The sequence below is a fragment of the Miniopterus natalensis genome, chromosome 6, assembly GCF_054644295.1.
Source record: "Miniopterus natalensis isolate mMinNat1 chromosome 6, mMinNat1.hap1, whole genome shotgun sequence".
Classification (NCBI taxonomy): Eukaryota; Metazoa; Chordata; class Mammalia; order Chiroptera; family Miniopteridae; genus Miniopterus; species Miniopterus natalensis.
The window spans coordinates 23966536-23992768 of NC_142086.1; the positions used below are offsets into that span (position 1 = coordinate 23966536).

Genomic DNA, 26233 nt, shown 5'->3' on the forward strand with positions numbered 1-26233 from the left:
GTGTAGGACATGTTCATCACCCCAGAAAGATTCCTAGTGCTCCTTCGAATCCATTCACACCACTCACCAGAGGCAACCGTTGTTCTGATTTCTTTTACTGTAGATCAACTTTGTCTATTCTCAAACTACGTAAAAGTGTAATCAGACATGTACTCTTTTATCTGGGATTTTCCCCTCAGCATAATGTTTTTGAAGTTTATTCATATTGCGTATATCAGAAGTTTGTTCCATTTTATTAGGGGAAGTATGAAAACAACATCTTGCTTTTGGACTTCATCCTTTTGCCCACACCAGATCATTTACTCAGAAGTGTTTGAGCAAGGCTTTGGGCCACTGTCTTATCTCTGTAAGAACTGCCTCTTCAGGGATACCTTTTTATCACTGCTTCACTTTGGGGCACAGAATCTGTTGACTTTTCCAACCCTACAAAGCCTGAATTACTGAATTTGTAGTTGATTTAGATTATAATCCACAGACAGAGAGCCTTCCTTAGCAGAGCTCTATTCCTTCCATCTCTGCTTCCAAATTCCCAAGATTCTTATGGACTTCTCTCATTAACACATATTAACATTTTGGGAATTTCTTTTAGTCATCCTGGAGTTATATAAGCTTTGTTTAGCATGTGATCTGTCTTTCAAGATATCATAAATAGTGATTTTATTAAATGTATTTCCATGGCATAATGAGGGACACTGGCTGTATTAGGGTTCTCCAGAGAAACAGAACCAAAAGGGTGTGTGTGTGTGTGTGTGCGCGCGCGCGTGCGTGCTGGCAGAATTTCCTCCTGTTCAAGGGAGGTCATTTAGTCTTTTGTTCTTTTCAGGCCTTCAGCTGACTGGATGCAGCCCACCCACATTCTGGAGGGCAAGCTGCTTTACTCAAAGTCCACCAATTTATGTGTCAATTATATCCAAAAATGGCCTCACAGGAACATCTAGAATAATGTTTGACCAAATATCTGGGCACCATGGCCCAGCCAGGTTGACACATACTATTAGTAATCACTGGCTTTCTAGCCCGCAGTATTTATGTGACTTTAGCCCCTAGGGCCTCTTTCTGAGCCAGTTCTGGATTTTAGATTCTGCTAAAACAATTCCACGTTTGATGCCAAATTCACTATCAGTTAAGGTATTTTTTCTTCTAATTTAACACAGAGAAAAAGAGGTAAAGACACAGAGAGACTCAAAGCAATAGTGATTTAAGTAAAAGTCTGAGCAGGCTTCCCAGGGTTGATCGCCAGACTCCACAGTCTTCAGGGATTCAGGCCCCATCTGTCTTCCACCTCATGCTCCAGGGTTGCTGTTCCAACTCTTGCTATTTAATCTGCATTCCAACTTGTGGGAAGGGGCAAAAGAGCATACCTCACATTACTGCACTCACATCTCATGGGTCAGACTTAGTGAAAGGCAGTTTAGGAAATTAGCCTTAGCTGTGCCCAATTAAAAAATCTCATTACTGCTGAAGAAAATGAGAACAGATATTGAAGAACAATTAGAAGTATCTGTCACAAGTCAGAAATCCCTTGATCAAAGGACACTGGAGGATGCAAAGAAAATTAACAAGAAAATTCTTTAGCAAGAAAACCAATTTGAAAGAAGTAGATGACAAAGGCCTCAACTAAGTGAATGGGAGGGGAATAGATACATGTGGTGAGATTTGCAATATATTTCCTTTTTTTTTTTTTTTTTTTTTTTTTTACTTTTTAAATTTATTATTGAGAGTATTACAGGTATACCATTTTCCCCTGCAACTGACCCCCTCCACTTCACTCCCACCCCCTCCCCAGACCTTCACCCCGTTATTGACTGTGTCCATGGGTTATGCATATATGCATATAACTTCTTTGGTTAATCTCTTCCCACCCTCCACCCCCCTTCCCTCTTTCCTCTGAAATATGATCATCTGTTGCATGTGTCAATGTCTCTGGATCTATTTAGTTCATCAGATTCTTTTGTTCATTAGCTTCTTAAAGAAGACCCTCCAACATTTCCTGTAGTGCTGGTCTCGTGGTGATGAACTCCTTTAGCTTTTTCTTATCTGTGAAGCTTTTTATCTGACCTTCAATTCTAAATGATAGCTTTGCTGGGTAGAGCAATCTTGGTTGTAGTTCCATGTTTTTCATCACTTTGAATATTTCTTGCCACTCTCTTCTGGCCTGCAAGGTTTCTGTTAAGAAATCAGCTGACAGTCGTATGGGTGCTCCCTTGTAGGTAACTAATTGCTTTTCTCTTGCTGCTTTTAAGATTCTCCCTTTGTCTTTAACCTTTGGCATTTTAATTATGATGTGTCTTGCTGTGGGCCTCTTTGGGTTCCTCTTGTTTGGGACCTTCTGTGCTTCCTGGACTTGAAAGTCTATTTCTTTCCCCAGGTAGGGGAAGTTTTCTGTAATTATTTTTTCAAATAAGTTTTCAATTCCTTGGTCTCTTTCTGCCTCTTCTGTCACCCCAATAATACAAATGTTGGGCCTCTTGAAGTTGTCCCTGAGGCTCCTTATACTATCTTCACATTTCTGGATTCTTTTTTCTTTTTGCTGTTCTGGTTGGGTGTTTTTTGTTTCCTCATGTTCCAAATTGTTGATTTGATTCTCAGCGTCCTCTACTCTACTGTTGATTCCCTGTAAATTATTCTTCATTTCAGTTCCTGTAGCCTTCGTTTTAAATTGGTACTTTATTATGTTATCGATTTTCTCAGTTATTTCCCTAACCATTTGCTTAAACATCCTTATAACCAAAATTCTGAACTCTGTATCTGTTAGCTTGCTTGGATCTATTTCATTTAGTTCCTCTTCTAGAGATTTCTTCTGTTCTTTCCTTTGTGACATGTTTCTTTGCCTCCGCATTTTGGCTGCTTCCAGGTGTTTGTTTCTATGTATTAGGTAGAGCTGCTATGTCTCCTGGAATATGTAGAGTGACTTTGTGTAGTAGGTGTCCTGTAGGGTACAGTGGCTCAGCCTCCCCAGTCACCGGAGCTGGGCCTTCTAGGTGCTCCCCTGTGTGGGCTGTGTGCACTGTCCTGTTGTAGTTGAGCCTTGGTTGCTGTTGGCGTCCCTGGGAGGAACTGACCCCCAGGCCAATCAGCTGTGAGGACCAGCTGCAACGACAGCCAAAGAGCTGCTGTGCTGGAGACACCCCTATGGAGCAGGATTTACTTCAGTGGGGCTTTGGTGTTCACCAAGTGCACCCCTTGAGTGTGTCACTTGTGGATGTGGTAGGGTTGTAATCCAGCGTGGTTGAGTCTGACCACCAGGTGCATTGTCTCTGGGGCCTCCTGGGAGGTGCAAAGTGAGCCTGTGCTAGTGCCTTGCCCAGGGCCCCCCAGCATGAGCTACACAGCAAACCGTAGTTGGCTGCTACTTGTGCTGGGCTTGGCGGTGCCCAGGAGAGGCCAAGCTATGAGCCAATGCAGGCTGTGGCTAGTGCCAGGCCTGGGGCCACTGATCAAGACGTTTGAGGCACGCTGCTGCTTGTTTGAGAGATTTTAGGAAAGTCCTAAGTATGAGGCTCGAGAGGCCACTTGCACAGAAAAGCCTCTGGAAATGGCCTGGATGAGCTGCAGGTGGGGAGGGGCGGGGCCTCCGGGAATTATGGGGCGGGGCCAAAGGTGTGAGTCAGGTGCTGGCGATTCAAATATGGCGCCTGCCTGCGGGCTGTGTGCGGGGAGGACTCGCCACAGGAGCCATGGCCTCCGCCAGCCCTTCTGCCTGGGAGGAAGCCGCCCCTCCAGCTCTCGCCCGGATCTCAGGCAGGTTAGTTCCTCCCCAAGTGTCCCGGGTCCTTTCAGGCTGCTGCCCGGCGCTGGGCTCAGAGGGAGCGTCCGAGTGAGTCCATGCGCGGGCCCTTTAAGAGGAGCTGCTGGGGCTCCTGCAGCCTCTGGGACCCTCAGCCACAGTCCCCGCTGGTTTCACAGCCTGGAGTTGTGGGGACGTCTCTTCCCGGCCTGGAGCCCTGGGCTGGGGGCCTGCTGTGGGGCTGGGACCCCCTCCCTGCTCTGGGGAAACGCCGCCGCTGAGATTCCCTTCCGGGTTTCAACCTCGGCACCGGGTGTGGGCCCGAGGCCGCGTCTCTGCGATTCAGCCCCGCGTCTCCGCCCCTCCTGCCGTCTCGGTGCTGCTTCAGGTTTCTGGTTGTAGGGCTTCTGTTCAGCCAGATCTCAGGAGGCTCTGAATAATGGTGGTTCTGTAATTTAGTTGTAATTTTGATGTGGCTGCGGGAGGCGTCGGGTGCAGCTGTTACCCATGCCATCTTGTTTTTCCTCTGCAATATATTTTCAATGGAGAATTAATAAAATTTGGTGATTGATTGGCTCTGGAGGGGGAAGGGAAAGAACGTGTCAAGAATAACTGTGGTTAAGAGCACGCGACGTACAGCTCTAGCGTCCGGATTTGAATCCTGGTTTGGACACTCACTAACGGGGTGGACTTGTACAAGGCGCTTAACTTTCTTACCTTGGCTTTCTTACCTGAAAAGTGAGAATGATAATTCATGTCTCAAAACTTAATTAAAAGGTTGAATGAAATAACATATGTAAAACATCTAAGTTTAGGAAACACGATAAAGCAAGGATAAAGTCCTAGGGAAACAGATATTTGAGGGGTAGGAAGAAGAGGGAAGGGACAGAAGGAGGGCAGAAGGAAAACTTCAGAAACGTGCGAGATGAACAAAGAGTGACATCCAGGAAGCCAAAGTGGCACAGTGTTTTTTGAAGTTGAGGGTGAATGACGGAATCTGATAGTATAGTAGGATGAGCGCCGAACATAAGCCTTTCCACGTAGACTGGTTTTGCACTCATTTTATCATCAAGCTTCTGAGGAAAACAGATACCTACCTTTTAGAGTTGTGGAAACAAAATTTGGTTAAATGAATTACCAGATTATTTTGGAATGTGGAATAATTATCACGTTAGTCCAGATTACTTGGAATGTTGAAGTAAGTACCTTTGAGTTTCTAACTGTTAAGTCTGATTCATTAAAACTCTTTAGAACTATGATTTAGGTGTCAATCTGAGATGAAGAGGTTCAGATTATGTCTCAGCGTGAGGTATTTGCTTCCGTTTATCGCATCGTGAGTTCTGTGCAGTAGCGCTTTAATAGGTGGAGGTTGTATGCTCTGTAAAAGAAGCAGGTAGCCCAGATTCTCAGGGTATAGCTTCAGACCTATTAAATCTTAGTTCTTTATGTTAAAAGTGCCTACAAGTACGTAGTGTTTCTTTTCCTTCAGTGAGTATTTGGGACAGTTGGGGAGATAAAATGTATGCATGAGGTGTCCTCTGTTTTATTGCTCCAGATTCCATACTTATTTCAGCAGTGGGAATACTTGCCTCAGGGTATGTAGCACTGGTTAGGCTTGCGATCCCTTTCCTGGTATTAGATTGGGGGGCAGTCTTTGTGCTGCATTAATCGGCTGTGTAACTACGGGCAAGTCACCCAGTCTTTGTGACTCTCCATTTGATAAATGGGTCAGACTCTTTACCCTGTACACCTCATAAGGTTTTATTAAGACTTTATGTGTGAAGCTGTCTTTAAATTAAGCACCAAATAAACATAAGGTAACATTATTAATTAGGCTGATCCCTTGTCCTTCACTTGGTAACACAGGATCAGCATCTCATTTGATTCCTGGACCAAATCCACATCTTGTTGATTCAGGAATATTCTGTTCTGTTCTGTTCTATTGAAAATAAGAATTTCCTCATGGAAGAATATGTGCGGTGTGTGCCGTGTCCTGTAAGCATTTCACCTTTTCAGTTTTGGATTTAGTTAAATTGTCATTTGGGCAGTAAGATACAAAGACTGCCAGGAGCCTGCACACATTTTTTCCCCACACAATGAATTATATAACTTTTCTACGTAAGTAGCAAGTGACCTTATGAAGTAGCCTTATATAGAATCTCTGAAATAGTTATTGAACATTAAATGGTTACAAGGAACCAATTGCAGGATTGATGCTCTTATGATTTAAAATTTTTAAAATTACTACAATCTTACTTGGTTTTAAAAAGTGTTTAATGCTAGAGTTTCTAAGACAAGGGGGACGGAGACAGGCTTGCTAATATTGTGGCAATAAGGAGTCTTTAAGCCTATTTCACTTGATTGCTTCCCCATGTTTACCTCTGAAATAGTGGTAGCTTTTGCCTTGTTGCTTTCATTGTAATAGAAAAGTCAGGAGAAAGATGAAGAATAAATATATTAGTCACAGCAGTGTTTAGCTGTATTCTTAATTTTTGAAGAGTATAGACCTGTGATTCCTTCACTTCTGCATGATGAATTGTAGGAGAGATAGTGACCGTAACTTGAAACATGTTACGAGGAAAACATAAAAAGAAGTTATATATCCCCTGATGTTAAATCAAGACGTATTAATGAAAAGGGGAAAGTTGCTTTCTGCTTTGGACAAAAGATGGCACTATTGCTGTGCTGATTGTTTGCTTCTGCAGTTTAGTCTCAGTCTTTTTAAATGCAGAAAACAGTTAAATTTAGTGGTCCAATTAACACTGACCCTCCCCAACAGAATGCCAGAAATCTAATCAAGGATCTGAAGAATAGACCAGAAATGTGGAATTTATATTTTAAAAATTGTTAGGTTGTTTTAATAGCTGCGTATAAAAATAACATTCTCTGAGACTCAGAGCTTTGCCATAAGGAACAACAGGACACCCTGCCTCATGTTTTCAGTTGCCATTAAGTTTGAAATACCCTTCCTTGGAACTTGGATAGCTGTCAGGGTTCCAAGATATTTTAGGTTTTTATTTGTTTGTTTTGTTTTTCAGGGTCATTAAACTTATGCTTTCATTAGGATAATACTTATTTTCTTCAAGGTATTAAAATTGGGTAATTATTTTTCTTTGCTTTTCCTGGGTCATTATACTTTACTTACTGATAGTTGGAAAGCTACACGGACTGTAAATCTGGAAATACAAAACTGGTCTCTCTTCTTATGCTGGGAAAGCAGCACTTTCTCATCTTGTTTCTAAGCCAGTATCTTAAATGACTCTTGGGACTTGGTTCTCTGTTTTTCTCTAAGCAGATCTTTCAAGGATGGAGAAATTCAGTGAAAAGCCCTTGAACAAAATGACAAAATGAACTCCTGAAAAAATGGCTTTATTATTGATTGTACAAAGTGTTCTTTAAAAAATAACAAACATACAAATTAAAACACTTATGTTGCGGGGCTGTTGGGGGTAGGCTGGGGAGGAAGACTTGGTCTATTGAGAGAACACAAAACAATCGTTTTCCTCCATACTTAGTATTAGAACCAGAAAACACTGATGGACTCCTACATATAGACTGCAGATTTGCCTATGTGATGCTTTTTAAAGTTAACATTAAAATGGTTAGCTTTTAAAAAGTAATTAAGCTTTCATCAGATAACTATGTCGCTAGTTTAACATGTCAATATAGTATAGAAGATATTTATAACTCATTTGAATCTAAAATACAAGTACAAAATCTTATTCAAAACCTTTGAGGCCAGATGTGTTTCAGAATTCCAATTTTTTTGTTTTGTTTTTAAACAGGTAATAATGTACATATTTGGCATGTCACATAACCAGCTTCCCCCAGTAGTGTCTGTGCAGCACCCTGTAACCAAACAGTCATATGATTTCAACAAAACCTATGACTAGTTATACCACAGGGAGTTAAGTCTTGACCATAAATAGCTTTACAGCAATTTAGGTCAGATTTTTGAGGCCAAATGAGTCTGCCACAAACTTAAGAAAAAACTGTAGGTTGCAGAGCTTTGGGTTTCACAACAGTGTGTAAGAGCTAGTAGACGTGAAGTACCATTCAGGTATACTCTGAACTGCCAAAAATCAGTAAGGTTTTCTGTTTGTAAATAGGGAAATTTTAATTTAACATTACATCATATTTAATGGTTTTATTTTTTAGAATATGTTTTATGTTTTAGCTGCTTTATTAACTAGGTGGTTCTAGCACAGAATGTATTTCAGCCTACTCCATAATACACTGAAAGACAATCAGAGATTTGGAGAAATTTGTGCAAGCCAATCTGCCACCACCCAACAGGGTATCGGGCATACATTTTGTGGCAAGAAAGCCATCATCCGTTATCTGTTAGGAGTACTCTGGGTAAAAGCATTTCCCATTTTATTTTATGCTATATTATTGATCAAGGTCAGTTTTGTTTCCTGCAACAGTATTGGGAGATAGAATCTTATTTCGTATTTCAAGTAGGGCTAAGCCTAATCAGCACTTAGGTAGGAGGCTTCTGAGGGGAACATATATGTTTCAGGAAAATGATGGAAGGATTGTATTATGTGGCCAGTCTGCTTCCCTTAGAAGTACTTCCCCCAGCTCTGTATTAGGGTTGGACATTGTGTATTGAATAATGTATAAAGCCCAAGATAATGTCTACTAATTCCCATTTCTGTTTAAAGCATTGGGCTTGCCTTCTATTCAGTCTGATCAGAATAATACTTTTGCTTCATCTACCATAGTTAGCCATGACATCTTCTTCCTTCTACTGGTTAGTATTCCTAGAAAGCTCTGCTAAGCCTTTTAGTATCAGTTACAGTTCAATGGTAAATAATGCCAATCATAATACAACCTCTTTTTTAGTAATTTCATGCAATATAGTTAGTGGTATAGCACAGGTGAAAAATAACCCATTACTCAGGATCTTCTTAAGCCATAAAACTTACAGCCATTGAGAAATCAGGGGGGCACAGCTCCTTTGGAGGTTAGCAGAGGATAGCATTATGCCAAAATGGATGTTGCTTAGTTAGCTGTTTGGTTTTCCTTCCTCTTATTAAAAAAAATAATAATAACTTTGCATGGCCTAGAAATTTACACAAGTATAGAGAATCCTTTGCCTTCTATCAGAACCCAGATCCAACGTCTTGTTTTCCTTCTGTAATCCTGACTTATTTTTTTATGCGGCCATTACCACAACTTTGCCAGTATATTGGTGTTATTCAAGTCTCTCTAATTTCTAAATGGTTTTTTCACCCGCCAGAATTTTAAATTTCTTACTGGACTTGTTAAGAACTACTAAGCAGCATTTTTCTTCCATTCTTATCATTTCTCTCCTGAAGCAACATCCTACTGTGTGTCTTGCAAATACATTTATAGTGATTTATCCTAGGCACTACTGTAGTGGGCAGAGTACTGTATATTTAAGTACTTGTATTTTAGGCATGTGTTAATCATCATTTAATATATTATAAAACACATTAAATTTATCTTTTGATTTTTATTGGAATACCAGAAGTGTTGGTTTTAAATCATTGAACTAATTTGATCATAGAGTTGTTAAATACTCTATAGCCTTAATTGAAATTGAGTACCTAGTGCCATTTATGTATTAAAAGCAAAGAAACTCTTATATGTATTGATAAATGCTAATATAGAGATAGATTTATACTTTCTGCAAAACCAGTGATGGACCTCAGTATGAACTGGTTCAATTCATGAGAAAAATGCCTTCTATGGCATAAAATAAGTCTTAGTGTAGAAAAGTCTTGGCTATATGAACCCTGGGAGTGATTTTTTTTCAGTCCCTTTTTCCTTGATCTTTGAATACAAATTATGGCATTTTTAAAATCTATAAATATTACAAGCAGAAGGATAAAAGTGGTATTTAAAGAACAGTCATCAGCAGCAAAACAGCAACAACCATTTGACAGGAATCCCTAACATTTTGCCCTAGGGAGTTGAGATTAACCCAATTTGTAAAAAAGCCTTCCGAAACACTTTCCTTGTTTAGAAATTAATGAGACCACTTAAGTTATACCAACCTAATTTTAGAAAGATAAATTATGAATGTTGGATGGAAAACAAAGCAGAAGAATCAGCCAACATTGGCAACATTATAGAAATTAATTTAAATTTGCATCAAACCAGAAACATATTGTTTGTGAATGATGAGGCTTCTGTGTCCTTTTGTACAATTGTAATGAGAAAGAATTATACTTATTTGATTAAGCACTGGCTTTGCTAATTGTGGAACTAGGATTTTAAAAAGTCCTTTTAATGTAAGTTTATAGATTTCTGCATTCACATCTGCATATATCCCTTGCATAGTACTCTAACTTTGTAAAAGAAAATCTTTTATCCATTGCTGTAGGCAGTAGGAAATGATCTAAAATGAGTATAGATGTAACTTACACAATGGTAGCAAAATCTGATGCCTTAGTATATCATTATTAAAAATATAAAAATACCGTCACCGAGTGTATATTTGTTTCTTATTGCTGCCATGACAAATTACCACAATCTTAGTGACTTAAGACAACACAACTTATTATCTTACCCTTCTAGAGGTCATAACTTTAAAATCAAGGTGCTGGCAGAGCTACAGTTCTTTCTGGAAGCTATAGGAGCTGCAGTAGGCTGAATGTTTGTGTCCCTCCAAAAATTTATATATGGAACTCCTAATCCCAAAGGTGATGGTATCAGGTAATGGAGACTTTGGGAGGGATTAGGTTAGAAGGAAGAGTCCTCATGAGTGGGATTAGTGCCCTTATAAAAGAGACTAGAGAGTTCCTTGCCCTTTTCTGCATGTGAGGACCTAGTGGCCATCTATGAGCCAGGAAGCAGGTCTTCATCAGATGCCAAACCTACCAGTGCCTTGATCTTGGACTTCCCAACCTCCAGAACTGTGAGAAATAAATGTTTATTGTTTAAACCACCTAGTCTATGGTATTTTTGTTATAGAAGCCTGAATGAACTAGAGTAAAGCCAGTTGATAATCATTTTCTTACTTTTTCCAACTTCTAGCAACAACCTGCATTCATTGGCTCCTGGCCATTGCTAGCAATCCTGTCATCCAACCTTAGCATCAGTCACCACCTTTCTCTCTCCCACTATCCTGCTTCCCTTTCCCATTGGTAAGGGTCTTTATGATTACATTCGGCCCATTCTGATAATCCAGAATAATCTTTCCATCTCAAGAGCCTTAATTTAATCACGTCTGCAAATGCCCTTTTGCCATGTAGATCTGTATTATAAACCTCAGTTCCTGGGATGTGCTCAGGTTGTTTGTAGATGTGAGACATGGGGCTTGGCTGTACTCAAATCCAGTAGAGGTAGTGGAACATGATTTCTTTCTTTCTTTTTTTTTTTTTTTTAACTCATTGATTAGTAATTGTTCTGGGGTTATCACCACAGCAGCAGGACTAAAACATTCCTAGTTTTATGTCTCAGTTGATGACCTTGCCTCCCACTCCACTCTTCTTACCAAGGCTATCTATCATGAACTTTCATTCACCTTAAAACATCCTGGTGCCCCGTTCATGCTTCTATCCTGTTTCCCATGAAGAGCTGAACCCCATCTTTTCAAAAGCTAACTTCTCTGTTTGCAGTCTGAAGCCTGGGACTGGTCGTCTCCTGGATCTACTTTTACAAATATGTGTAAGTCTTCCCTTTCAAAACATACCAACAAACACACAATAACCTTTTCTTCCCATCTTTCCCTTGAAGCTACTCTTTCATCTGGTGAAGCCTTCTTAATTTCTTCTTTATAAATTAAATTTATTGGGGTCACATTGGTTAGTAGGATCGTAGATTTCAGGTGTGGATTTCTATGTTGCAAGATCTATATATTATACTGTGTGTCTACCACCCAAAGTCAAATCATCTTCTGTCACCAATTAATTTCTTTTTAAATTTCTACCTCCCTTTAAATACAGGCATTCTCTGAGTGTCTGTCTTTAGTCCACTTTTTTTTTTTCTTTCTCTTTTCCTGGGAAATCCTACTTATTTCCATGACTTCAACTATTACTGAGCCCTAACCTCTTTCCTGAAGTTCAGCTGCTCCATTCCACCTGTCCCTGAGTACCACTCTATATAGTCAAAGGCAAACTGAGGGGGCAGTGGGGGGAAAATGGGGGACATCTGTAATACTCTCAACAATAAAGAATAAAATACAAACCCATTATTTTATGTCCTACCCCCCTCCTCCTATTCTTAAAAAACCAAATAGTGAACCAGTCAAATACACTCTCTTTCTTTCCCATGTTGGTTGATTTGTTACCATTTTCCTAGTCATCCAGAAATATATTAGAAATAGTTGTAGGCTAGACAACATGCAGAGTTACTGCAGTCTGAGTCAGAGTAAGGTTAGTTTCAACTATGTAAGCTACCTTGCCCTCAGAACCCATAGCTTGCTTTTAATGCACCTAACCAATCTAATGCATTTTCCTGATTACACGCAGATCTGCAATTAAGGCGCTACGTCCTGGAGGGTTACTTGTGTACTCTACATGCACACTTTCCAAGGCAGAAAATCAGGATGTGATCAGTGAGATTTTAAATTCCTGCAGTAACATCATGCCCATGGACATCAAGGAAATGGCAAGGACTTGCTCCCAAGACTTCACATTTGCTCCCACTGGCCAGGAATGTGGACTCCTGGTGATTCCAGAAAAGGGCAAAGCCTGGGGCCCAATGTATGTAGCGAAATTGAAAAAATCATGAGCTGTATGAAATTGGTGATGTGAATTTTGTAAACCATGGCAATGTACTATTATATTTATTTTTCTGGGTTCTCTACGTGTGAACATTTCAGTAATTATGGAGTCGGTTTCCCTAGGTCTGTTTTGGAATCCTATTAAGTTAATACTCTAGCATCTCAGAGTTTAGGCTTGAGAATTTTCCAGGTGTATATTTTTCCTAGAAATATATCCACAGCAGTGATTTAAGGTGGTGCAGATGGTGTTTGTTCTGTATAATAAATCTGCTGTCTTCTACTTGGCATTTTGTAGTTAAATTAATCCACATGGTTTTGTGCATAGGATGTGTAGAAATGCGTCCTATCCATGACGTTGGTACTTTGAACCAACTTTAAAAATCCACATTTGCTTGCCCTCTTATAATTTTTCTCCTTATCAAATACACAAATTCTTTCAGAGTTTTCCCCTCCCTTTTTCTATAAGAACTGATTGGTATTCTGAGACTAACTTCTTAAGCAGCACTATTTCTAGGTCTAGCAAAATAAGTTTCTTATTTGCTAAGTTGTTTTTTGTTAAGGACTGTCTTCTGTTTACTGCAAAGGTCAGTGACTCTATCGACACCAGCTTTACTTCTCCACGCTTTCTGTGTTCACAAATACAAATTGAAAGGCTAAATTATGTTGAAAGGCCATTAGAAGAGCAGGCTCACATGCACACATTTGACTTCCGACATCCAGCTTGTGGAATAATGGGGTCTATCCAGCAGACTATAAAGCAAGTACTTGAAACAAAACCAGAATGATTAATAACTGCAATAACTGAACTATATTTGGAGAGTTTTGTTACATAATTGCAGTTATAATGAGCACTACAGAATCTGATTATCTTACATTTGCAATCTGGAGGGGCTTTTTATTTCACTCCGTTATGAAATGTTATATGAGAGTGTGATGTCACATGTTAATGCACAAGAGGGAGATGCCTAATGAGAGTGGATTATACTGTTACCAAAACCCAGTACATTTACTAAGCTGCTCTCCCTGTTTACATATATCTTGGGGATATTGTTCAGATTTCTGTATATGTGCTTAGGGTTTTAGTCTCAGGGTGGATCATGTGTTTTCTTTAGAAATTGCTTCACTTAGAGTCCAAACACATTTTTCAAACTGTTAAGTATGCAGCGCACTTCAAAAGATTGTATCTATTTGTAAATTAGCTTTAAAAATAAATAAATAAACTGACTATATAAATACAAAATTCTGCTGAAGTTGAATCATTTCAAATTGTTTATTCTGTGCACATAAACTAGAGACTATTTGTTCATTAACCTTTTTTGTGTTGCAAGCATATATATATATATATAACTGGTTCCTATAACTGGGAAGTCCTAGGAAGAATGCTTGTTCTATACCTTCATTCCATTAACCATTTTTTGTGGGGGAACGCTTGACAAATGTGCATGTCACCCTTGAGCAGGGTCCATGCTAATCTCTGTATGGTTCTGGTTTTAGCATATGTGCTGCCGAAGTGAGCACAACCATTTTTTTCATTATATCTAATCAATGTGTTTAAAGAAAAGCGGGATCTTTTAGACTCAAATATATTAGCTTAATATAGAAGAATAATGATAATGGAAAAGATATTTATTTGTGTGTATGTGTGTGTGCTTATTAATTTGTTTTTTCAATTTGAAATCCTGTCTTTAGATACTATAGGTTCAGTGCATCCATTCTTAGCAGGTTAATCACAAAGTAAATTTTCATGGTGCACATTGTTGAATGTCTTTATTTTCCCAGCACAATGCCATGAGGCCTATTCTGAGTACTGTGTGCCATTGGATTAGACCTTCCTATGATTACTGAAAAAATGCAACTATGTGTATATATGCAGGGTGGGGCAAAAGTAGGTTTATGGTTGTGAGTACATGAAATAGAGTTTATTCTAGTACTATTAATTATTATAACATTTAATTAATTAATAAATATTTATTATTATATTTGCATATGCACAATTGTAAACCTACTTTTACCCTACCCTGTATATGTATACATAGCTCACTTTATTATTAACAATAATTATAATGAAACAGCTGACATTTTTTGAGCATTAAATATTTGATTAAGTGTGTGTGTATATATATTGTTACCACCTTTTCTGAGTGAGAAAACCCAAGCTCAGCATATTCCTGGCTTGCCAAAGTTGTAGAGGGTGGATCCAATAATAAAACTAGCTCCAAAGGCCAGCCCTTCGTCCTATGCTATGCTGTCTCACAGGATTTAGGCTGTAGGAACCCTCAAGGTCATCAACTGGCTTTACCCTTATTCTACATTGCTCAGTCTTCTAATGCAATTCCCTATTCCCAGTGCATCCAGGTTTAGTCCATATTTGGGGTAAAAAAACATTGAAATATTTCAGGGTGTGTTCTAAAGAAGTACTTCTTGTGATTGTCATACCCGGAAATATCCCAAGGAGGTATTCTGTGCCTTCCTTTTTTTTTTTTTTTTTTTTTGCAGATGCTGAACTAAAGAATAGAAATTTGGAGCAGCCTTGCAATGTCAGTTGAAAAGCAAGGAGTAATTGATATTACTTTCTGTGGCATTGAGTTACTTTCAAAATAGCTTTATAAAAATTTAGGTTGCTTACCAACACATTAACTTCTCTCTGCCATCAGCACACTGAGCAGCCACTAGTTTCAGAAATAGACTATGAATAAATGTAATGCATTTAAATGGTGTGTGCTGAATTTTTAAAGCATCAGATATTATCTGTGGTTTGGAATCAAGGCAGTCTACAGTCCTTTATCCAATTACATATATCCATATAGCCTTATGCTCAAAATTGCATGTTACTCCCTTAGCAGTATTGTGAAAAATAACCTTTTATATGATGTGAGTATCAAATAATAGAGAACAGACTTCATGCTACATGACTAAATAAAATAATCAAAAATCTAATAGGCCCTTATCCAACTAGGCTGTGTCTTGGGAGATAAGCATCAGATAATCTGCATAGGCTAATGCAACTCATCTGGAATACAAAGAGGAAATTGGAACCAATGGCAACAGTTTTATTAAATACTGGGAAGTCCTTTGATGCAATTGAATGGGCTACTTGTATTATGTGCTAGGTAAATTTGGCTTTGGGGACAAATATAACAGCACAATTTCTTTTCAACCCATTTATATGGTTCAAATCAATGGTTTATAGTCTCCCTTTTCCTTGCCTTATTGCTGCATTGTGGAGGGAAGAAAGGATGATGCCCATTACTGGTGCTACTCCTCAGGCTGACATTGGAGCTGTAATATCACCCAGGCCCCGTGGGTATCTGAAGGATATTCAGATGAAGGTTCGTAAGTTACCTAATATCTGCTGATAATCTACTACTTGTTCTGAAAGCCCTAAGAGCATCTGTCTTGAAAACATTAAAAGTAATGTCATGATTTGAAATGGCTTCAGGCTGCAAAGTCACTGGAAGTGAATCAGAAATACTATTTTTACAAATGAATGTTTTCATATTTTTGGGTAAATATCCAGAAGAGGAATTGCTAGGTCATAAGGAAGTTATATTTTTTAATTTTTTAAGGAACCTCCACACCGTTTTCCATAGTGGCTATACCAATTTACATTTCTTACACCTGAAATATATATAATGTTATTAACTAATGTTACCTTAATAAATTTAATTTAAAAAAAGAAATGCTATCTTGATTGAATAGTTTCTATTAATAATACTTATTGTGTGACATTTAAAATGAAAAATAATTGACTTGGCATTCTCATTAGGGGATGCTTAAACAATAGAGTAAAAAAAAATTAAAAATTGACCTGTAATTAGTGCTAAGATTTTTAAGAAATAGATTTCACTAAATCTAGAGAGAAGAAAGCCCAGTAGAGTGTATACATCTTTAAAAATTAATTAGCTCAATCAGATATTAACTCTATACCTTTCTGTAACTTTTCACAAATGAAGGAAGTAATTTCCTCAGTCATGTGAGACCATATAGTCTTGTTGAAATTGTGCGAAAGCATATGCTACCTTAGGAAAAGGACCATTTGCCTCACTGGAAACTATTTGATGGAATACGTCATGACTCAATTAAGCTTGCTATGGCTTGTCAAAAGGAATTTTCTGCTGCATATTGCTGTGGAAGAGCCCATTACACACAAATAACTATACAACCTAGCAGAATCAACAGAGACTAGAAACGTATAGCCTATTGAAAAATAAGAAACAGGACTATAGCACCCAGATATGCCCTAGTTCTTAAAAATAAGTAGGAGTAAAATTGCATATATTAACAAGAATGAACAAAGTTAAGAGGGATTAGCATTGGTGACAGGAGAAAAGAGGGACTGGGCTTATTTCATCCTATAGTTATTAAGTTATAGAGAGATTCCTCATTTACTCACCTAAACAAGGTGCTAAAAACCTTTCCAAAATGGTAAACCTTTCTCTCCTTCTCATGTCACAATAATCACTGGCATGAGGGGTGGAGGAATGAGAGGACCAAAGAACTGTGCTGACTAATGAATTGTTAGTAGGGAAGGATTACTGTCAGTTGTAGCTCAGAGCTGCCAACTCTTAAGAAAAGGAAAATGGGGACATGGTAGTGGCAACTAACATGATGCTACTGGAAACTTTTGTGTGATGTGTGATATTTTTAGCCATGAACAGCCAACATAACTAGCTATACCACATTTCCACATTGATAGACATCCCTCTTGACTTGATCATTAAAAAAAATTATGTGTAAGTCTCAGATTATAATAAATGTATTTAACAAATTCAGCAGACATACACAAACTACCTTTACTCTTCAATAAAAAAGATTGCTTTTTTTCATATATTCTAGTACAGATAATCTCTGTTAAATTTTCCATATGCCCATAGATGCATTGTTTTTAGCTATCTAGTTAACCTGACCACATAGAATTAACTCAGTATGTTTCTTTTCCATCCCAGTATTGAGTTGGCTGAAGCACTTGATACAATTTTAGAAGAGGTAATTTTTGAACCAAGAGAATGGTTCTGAAGAGGTTTAAATGGGATCTGGAACTTCAACATCACTCCGGAGTAGGGTCTGGAATGAGTCAATCAAACATGTTTCAGAAGTGAAGGACACTATGATAGACCTGAAGGGTTTAGGATACACAGGAAGCACATTACAACTCCCAACAAAGTTTATGTGTTCATCTGTCTGGTCACATCCCCCATATTCACTGAGGATGTTAGTGTCTAGCTCATGTCTTCTCCATTGCAACTCCTGCCACAGGCTGAATTGAACATTTCTTTAGAAAATGTTCCCATATCCTACCTTCCTGATTCCTTTACTGCCTCTCCCTTAGTGGCTTTTATCTCCATTGTCTTCTGCAACTCACACACCTAGGCATTCTCTAGAACTTGACATTATCTAGAGCCACACTCTCCAATTGACTTTTCTACATGATGGAAATTTTTTATCTGCCCTGTCCTATCCAATATGGTAGCCATGCATGTCTCTTGAGCACTTGGAATGTGGCTAGTGTAATTGAGGGTCATAATTTTATTTAATTTAAATGTGAAAAGCCACATGTGGCTAGTAGCCTCCATATTGGATAGCTCAGATCTAGAATTTCTCCATTTAGGAAAATTTAATCTCAGTATCTCCTGTTCTTCCAGCTCTCTTACTCTCTCTCATTCTCATTAAAACTGCAATCCAATTTCCTTGACAACTGTAGTTTTTAAACCTTCATTCCCTAAGACTATCCTTTCCTCTCCTGATCTCCTTTACTTATTGATCCTGGACCCTGTGGTTGACGCCCTAAAACTTTTTCTCACATACTTTCATCTCCTTCATGCTCTCGCATTTCACTACATCTAATGATTAAACTTGCAACTTTAGATCAGTCTAATAGTCCATGCCTCTACTGATATACCTAGATAGCTGGCATTGTTTGGAAAAAAGAAAATCATGTAGAATTGCAGATTGATGTCACTACAAATTTACACACCTGTGCAGATTGATTTCACTACAAATTTGTGCTCACCTGCCTTTCCTATGAGTTTTACACTGCTCAGTAACTTTGGCTCTTCTCTGATCAACTTCCTTTTCCATTCTCATAGTGAGTTTTCCAAACTTCCACTATTCTCTACAACTCTCTTAGATAAACACTTTCCTCTTTTCTCTCAGAAGATGCCCCTGCCTCCTAGTTTCTTGTGAAAATTGTGGCCATCAGAGTGAGTGTCCTTAATCATTCCTGATGCATACTCTTTATTTTGTTTAGAAGCACCATCATCCATCTGACCTCATAAGTTAGAAACCAGGAAGTCATATGTAGTTTTCATCTTTTCTCTTTCTCACCCTCAGTTCTAAATAATAAGCAAATCTTGCCTTTTATATTGTTCTCTCGTATTACTTATTACTATTGGCATTGCCTTAACTAAGGCGATCCAGCCTATTAATTTTCTTCCCAATTCATCTTCCCACCTGCTGCCTCACACCTCACAGTCCACACTCTTTTTTGCTGCTGAAGGGCTCTTCCTACAACAGAATCCCAATATGTCATTACCCTGCTTAAAATTCTTCAATGGTTCCCTGTTGCCTACAGGATGAAATCCAAACCCTTAGCATTCATATTAGGTCCTCTAGCTTTGAGATCTATATCTCTCTCACGCCCTTGCTCTCTTATACACACACACATACCTGCATCCTTTTTAACTTAAAGTTTGAATGATCTTATGGAGGAAACCTAATACCAAGATGTATAAAGTGCCCCAACTTGAGGCAGATCCAAGATGGCAGCAGAGTGAATGGAGACTATACTCAACTCACCTCCTCCCAAAACCAAACTGGAATTACAACTAAAATATAGAGCAAGCAACCTGAATAACCAACTGAAACTAGCTGAAGAGAAGTCTTATAATCAAGGATTTACAGAAGAAGCCACATCAAGACTGGTAGGAAGGGCAAAACCATGAAAAGGGCTAACCCTGCTCCTGCAGATGGTGGCTGAGGTACCAGAAGGATATCTCAGCTGCAAAGATTCCCCTTGAGAAGAGTGGGATCTCAAACCCAAACTCGGCCCCTGAGCCCAGAGCACCAGAACTGGGATGAGGCACCCAAAAACCATCTGGCTGTGAAAATCAGCAGGGATTCTGGCCACCAGGGAGAGAGGAGAGTCTGCTAGAGACACATGTGACCTCTTAAAAGGCCAGTGCACAAAAATCTTGTTTGCAAACACTTACTGTGGCCTCCTATGTAGGGAGGGCACAGTGGAATAGAGTTGCATGAGGAGAGACTGGGGTTTGTGGCTATGGGGAGATAGCTGAACGGAGAGCCACCAGGATCCCTGTCACTCTCCCACACTGCAGAGGCCATCTTTCTTTGGTGGAGCACTCCCCTCCTTACAGCATTAGCCTGGTGGAATGCAAGAGCCCCATTATCTGTACTCTCTGTAGCCCCACCCTGCAAAATTTGTGCCCTGCTGAGGAGTCAGCTGCCTGGGCCTGGGTGTAGAGGTCTGGGCAGATTCAGGGAGTGTCAGTGACTGAGTTGTATGGGAGCACTTTCCCACAAACCTGACTCGTGACTCCCCCTCACAGGAGATCTGCTAGCCCCATTCTCCAGGTTTCCAGAGGCCCTGACTCCTGGTGACTCCACCCTACCAAGGTCTGGGCAGAATCTTGGACACAATGAGTTGTGTGGTTTTCGGGCATTGGCCATCCCCCAGATCTAACTAGCACATAGAAAAAAGCACAAAGAGGCAGCCGAAATGGAGAGACAAAGAAAAATGCTCCAATAAAAGAACAAGAGAAATCTCCAGAAAAAGAGATAAATGAAATGGAGGCAAACAATTTATCAGATGTCGAGTTAAAATAAAAATGGTTATAAGGATGCTCAAGAAACTTAGTGAGAACTACAACAGCACGAAAAGGACTTAGAAACCATAAAAAAGAACCAGACATAAATGAAGAATACAATATCTGAAATACTTATTTTACATACTTGTTATTTTATTTAATCCAATGTGTGTTTTTTAATCCAGTGGGAATCTTTTTTTTTTTTTTTTAAATATATCTTTATTGATTTCAGAGAGAGGAAAGGAGAGGAAGAGAGAGAGATAGAAACATCAATGATGAGAGAGTCATTGATCAAGCCCACAACCCAGGCATGTGCCCTGACTGGGAATTGAACCCTGATCCCCTGGCTCCTAGGTCAACGCTCAACCGCTGACCCACACCCAGCCAGGCAATCCAGTGGGAATCTGAAAAGCAGCAAGAGAAAGTCAGTTAGTTACCTACAAGGGAGCTCCCATAAGACTGTCAATTGATTTCTCAACAAACATTTCAGGCCAGAAGAGATTGGCATGAAATATTTAAAGTGATGAAAAGCAAGGACCTACAACAAGACTACTTTACCTAGCAAAGCTATCATTTAAATTTGAATGAGAAATAAAGAGCTCCTCAGACAAGAAAAAGACAGTTTGTTACCACCGGCCCAATATTACAAGAAACATTAAAGGGTCTTGAAGAAGAAGGAGGAGAAGGAGGGATGGGGAGAGGAACATAGTTGAGTGAGTAAAATGGCGATAAATACACACCTATCAATAATCACTTTAAATGTAAATAGCTTCGATGATCCAATGAATGAATAAGAGAACAAGACCCACATATATGTTGTAGTCTACAAGAGACCCACCTGAGAACAAAAGATACACATAGCCTAAAAGTAAAGGGATGTAAAAAGATATTTCATGCAAATGGAAAGGAAGAAAAGCTGGGGTAGCATCACTTCTGACAAAATAAACTTTAAAACAAAAGCTATAGTAAGAGAAAAAGGACACTACATATGATAAAGGGAACAATCCAGCAAGAGGATATAACCCTTGTAAATACTTATGTACCCAACATAGGGGCTACGGCATATGTAAAGCAAGTCTTAATGGACATAAAGGGAGGGGTTGGCAGTAATGCACTCATAGTAGGGATTTTAATACCCTATCGATGGGTAGATCTTCCAGACAGAAAATGAACAAGGAAACAGCAGCTTTAAATGACACACTAGATCAGATGGATTTAATTGATATCTTGAGAACATTTTACCCTAAAGCAACAGAATATACATTATTTTCAAGTGCACATGGCACATTCTCAAAGATAGACTACATGTTAGGACATTAGTCAAGTCTCAAATTTAGGAAGACTGAAATATCAAGTATCTTCTTTGACCATAATAGTATAAAATGAAATCAACCACAAGAAAAAAACTGTAAAACACAAAGACATGGAGGCTAAATAACATGTTACTAAACAATCAATGAGTTAACAATAAAATCAAGGAAGAAATAAAAAGATACCTTAAAACAAATGAAAATGAGAACACAACTCAAAATCTATGGGACACGGAGAAAGAAATCCTAAGAAGGAAATTCTTAACATTACAGGGTTATCTCAAGAAGCAGAAAAAAATCTCAAATAAACAATCTAATTTTACACTTAAATAAACTAGAAAAAGAACAACAAACCACATTCCAAAGTGAGTAAAAGAGAGAAAATAATAAAGATAAGAGCAGAAATAAATGAAATAGAGCCATTAAAAACAATATAAAAGATCAATGAAACCAACAGCTGGTTATTTGAAAAGATAAACAAGAATGACAAACCGTTAACCAGACTCATAAAAAAAAAGAGAGAGAGAGGACCCAATAAGTAAAATGAAGTACCATGTAATTTCACTTATATAGTGGAATCTAATAAGCAAAATAAGCTAACAAAGTAGAGGAAGACTCATAGGTACAGAGTACTGACAAACAGCTGTCAGAGGGGAGGGATGGGGGCTGTCTGAGTGGGAAGGGTGGAGGGATTAAACAAAGAAAAGAAAAAAAGACTCTGGATACAGTCAACAGTATGGTGATTACCAGAGGGAGAGCAGGTGGGGGAGGTAGGAGAGGGTAAAGGGGGATAAATAGTGATGGCAGGAGACATGACTTGGGGTGGTGAACACACAATATAATATACAGATGGTGTATTACAGGATTGTACACTTGAAGCTATATAATTTCATTAACCAATGTCACCCCAATAAATTCAATAACGAAAAAAGAGAAATTAAAAAACAACAAAGAAAAATAAAGTGTCCCAACTTATTGATTGGAATACCATTTAAGTAAGTTGCCGCATTTAATTAGCTAGAGTTCTGCGAGAGGACCTGATGGTATTTTTTATCTAAGTCTTCTAGAAATTTAAAAGTATAGTCTTTTTGTTCTTGTACTCCTATGTGAAAACAATATAGGTATTTTTTTAGGCTGCAGTGCTTTGTTTTTCCATAGTGAATTGAAAGAATAGTGAAACTATTTTGAAAAGCTTGTGCATTGGACCGAGAGTTGTAAATGAAATAGAGAATCCACTATATTATGGGCATGCTTAGTCATGCATACAGTGTGGGAAAATTTCAAAATGAAATAGGCCCAGTAATAAGGTTGGAATGCCAGTGGATAAATCCTTAATTGTCTTCTGGAGGATACTTCAAACCTATAAGGAATATCCAAGGGCGGAACAGCAGATGAGAATGCCTTAAAATAGAAAAAGAAATGTACTTCAGCACATCAAGGACAGTCAAAAATAGACTATTAAAATGGCACTTGCAGAAACTATAGAAAAATCTTATTCTATATAAACTTATCAGTTACTCCAGGGTTGTTGTTTTTCTCTCTCTCTGAAATGTGAAAATTAATGTGATTCAGAACTACTTCTACCTTCAACTTGATCTGTGACCTTAAATGGGTCTTGGACTTTCTAAACCTTGGTTGCCTCATTTTGTAAGTAAAACAGATTATTTTTAAGAAAAGTGAACATATTTTAAGCCATTATTCTATTGCAGGCATTGTTCTAAGTATTTACATACTTGTTATTTTATTTAATCCAGTGTGTTTTCTTTCTAAAAGTTCTCTGACTGTAACTGAGATTGAGGTAAAGGGCTAATTCTGTTTACGAAAGTCAAGAAGGAAAATACACGGTACTGGAGAACCAAAGCAGATGTAAGAGGGGCTGGGAAATAAAGGGGACGGTCTGAGTAGGCAATGGATGGACTAGGGAGAAGCAGCAGAAGGACCTCGTCAGAGAGGACAGCTGCCCGTGTTAGTTCACGTTCTTGGCAGCTAACATTCATTTTGCTAAACTGGCATTCCTATTAAGCCAACATGCCAGCAAGCCTGGTTGCTTCTGTGTTTTTTGTGAAAACTTGTCTTTGTTTCCAAGCATGATGTTTTTCACTCTTGTGTATCTCACACTTTGGTAATATAGGTACCCCTTATAAAAAACAAACATTCTCTGTGACCCTAGTGTCTTATCAAGTACTTAAAATAGAACGGTATATAAAGTTCTGTATGTATATAGTTTTACACAACTCTAAAGCCCAACAAAACCTTATAAGGTTTTTAAAAGTTGAAAATAAAGTTGAAATTAATAGCATTAATTTGATGTCTCAGGTGATGCTGTCCTCCTGAAACTATAGTACCACTTGAAATCCAAGCATGGTACGTACTGTTAAGACATAGGGCTTCGGAGTTCAGCCTGTCTCAGCTCCCATATATTGTACAATCTCTCACTTCCTTCACCAATTTTCTCTGTTTGGACTGTAGAAAACAAACCTTCATTTTTGTTGTGTCCAACTTTTCATAAATACGGAATTTATATCTTAAGACCACTTTTGGGGTTCTTAAATTATTATGTCACAGACATTAACTAGGGGATAACAGAAACATCTTTAAGACTGGAATATTATTGTAATCACTAGATGATGCAGAATATGCATACATTTTATTTTTTTTAATTTAGAATAGTTTCAGATGGAATATAAATTACCCCAATTCTCATAGGGAGTTCCGTTAATTGAGAATTAGCTGAGAACCCTCAAGTTCATGAGCTGCAGTCTGAGAAACACTTCTCTGGTCCTTATTGACACTCCTGAACAAGAAAATGTGGAGTCTTCTCTGACAAGTATGTCTCAGAGGATTTGCCAGGGGAAAGAAAGCACAGAAAAATCATGATTTGAACAGAAGGACAGAACATCTTTGGTACACAGCTTTTCCTTACAAATCTTTCTTTCCAGGCCCGGGACATTTTTTTCTTGCTTATGGAAAGGGTGGTCATGTAATTTATCATCAAACCAGGATATAGATATATATACACACACACATGCACACACACACATATATACGTATGTATATATGTATATATATTTACCCTCACCCAAGGATATTTTTTCCACTGCTTTTCAGAGAAAGTGGAAGAGAGAGAGAGAGGAAGAGAGACATAGATGTGACACATCTACTGATTGTCTCCTGCACGTGCTCCAACCGGGCCAAGCCTGCAACCGAGGTACATGCCCTTGACCAGAATCAAACCCCGGATCCCTTAGTCTGCAGGCCAACGCTCTAACCACTGAGCCAAACTGGCTAGGGCCTAACCAGGATATTTTTGAGAGTGGAACAGCAAGCTGTTAATAATGGACAACTAGTATAACTAGGACTATCATGGGCCCACAGGTCATGTGGTCTCCCTAAATGTGCATGGGGCAGGGTGAGGATGGGCACCCATTTGTTTGAATGGACAATAGATCTCAGGCTGCATGAGAAGTGCTGGCGTCCTTCCCGCACACTTTCCCACAGTCCCCCCTCTCTGCAGAGATGCTCTCCCATCTCGGCACAAATATAAACCTCTTTAATTACAAAATGACTTCCACTTCTCTGCCTGAAATCTAAAGCAAGGGGATCTCCTTTTAATCAACAACTCAAATGCTATACTCCAAACACTTGCTGATGGCTTCAATCTGATGTTATTTTTTTAAGGAGCTTTGACAAGATACCAGCTTAGATCATTGATAGTGAAGACAAATGATCGAAACTAAGGCAGTGGCTTTCAAAGTTTTATAAAACAATGTGAATCACATGCATTGTTAGCGAGCAGGCAGGCAGCTCTGGTGGGGGAGGGGTGGAGGGATTGAGCAAAAAAGGGAAAAAGAAGAGAGAGAACTCATGGACGTGGACAACAGTGTGGTGATGGCTGGGGGAGGGGGTGGGTGGAGGTGGAAGGGGTCATAGAGGGGATAAAAGGTATTGGGAAAATATTTTTTGAATAAAAATAAATAAATAAAAGCAAAACAATGTGAATCGCATTTGTAAAAGGACACACACATGTAAACACATAGACATACAAACATTTTTATTCCACAGTATCCTTAAACTTGAGATGCACCAGCCCATATAGAAGTTTTAAAAAAATTGGTTGTGACTCACTCAGTTGATTCATGACCCATTAATGGTTTGTGGTTTGCAGTTTGAAAACACTGCTAACCAGCCATTCCCCTCTGTGTGAAGTAAGTAAACAGGTACATGACTGTACTATGTTAATTGATTTCCATGCATCCTTACAGAATTTCAATTTACTCTTTTGTTCTTGGTTTAAGTAAGAGTCACTTTCAAAACATAAAAAGTCTTATATAAGACATGGTGCATTATGTCATTCAAAGGCCTTCCCATGTGAGGACCCTTATGAATTTCTGTTAGATGTCAATGAACATTTGTAGATTAGGAAGCCTGTGTAAATCAAGCTTTCCCCCCACTTTGCCTCGGGTGGTGAGAACATAGCTAAATGCTATAATCAGTTGCAGCACATAGCTTTACCTCCCTTCACATACAGCATTCTCCATATGGCTTTTATCCCCCCTCTACCATCTTTTTTGATAAAATGGTCATGTTGTGGAATATGTACTGGCTAAGGCAACATATACCAGAGTTAAACAGCTGAGTCTGTGATGTTAGGCAACTTACTTAACCTCTTTGTATC

General features: G+C 38.7%; 1 protein-coding gene and 1 non-coding gene across 4 annotated transcripts in view; one reads left to right on the plus strand and one right to left on the minus strand.

Annotated features, from left to right (window-relative positions):
- NSUN3 (NOP2/Sun RNA methyltransferase 3) overlaps window positions 1–26233 on the plus strand; it is a 161794-nt gene that overhangs the window by 46557 nt on the left and 89004 nt on the right. Inside the window, exon 6 of one of the 3 annotated variants that reach the window (XM_016196551.2) lies at window positions 12172–12823. The exons of the other annotated variants lie outside the window; for them this stretch is intronic. Within the exon in view, the coding sequence (XP_016052037.1) occupies window positions 12172–12433 (262 nt within the window). The 3' untranslated portion in view covers window positions 12434–12823. Of the gene's footprint in view, window positions 1–12171; window positions 12824–26233 lie in introns of those variants that run through there. 3 annotated transcript variants of the gene reach the window in all.
- Window positions 13840–13943, minus strand: LOC148092859 (U6 spliceosomal RNA). Its single transcript, XR_015714735.1, has one exon. It is a non-coding gene; the product is annotated as a U6 spliceosomal RNA (small nuclear RNA).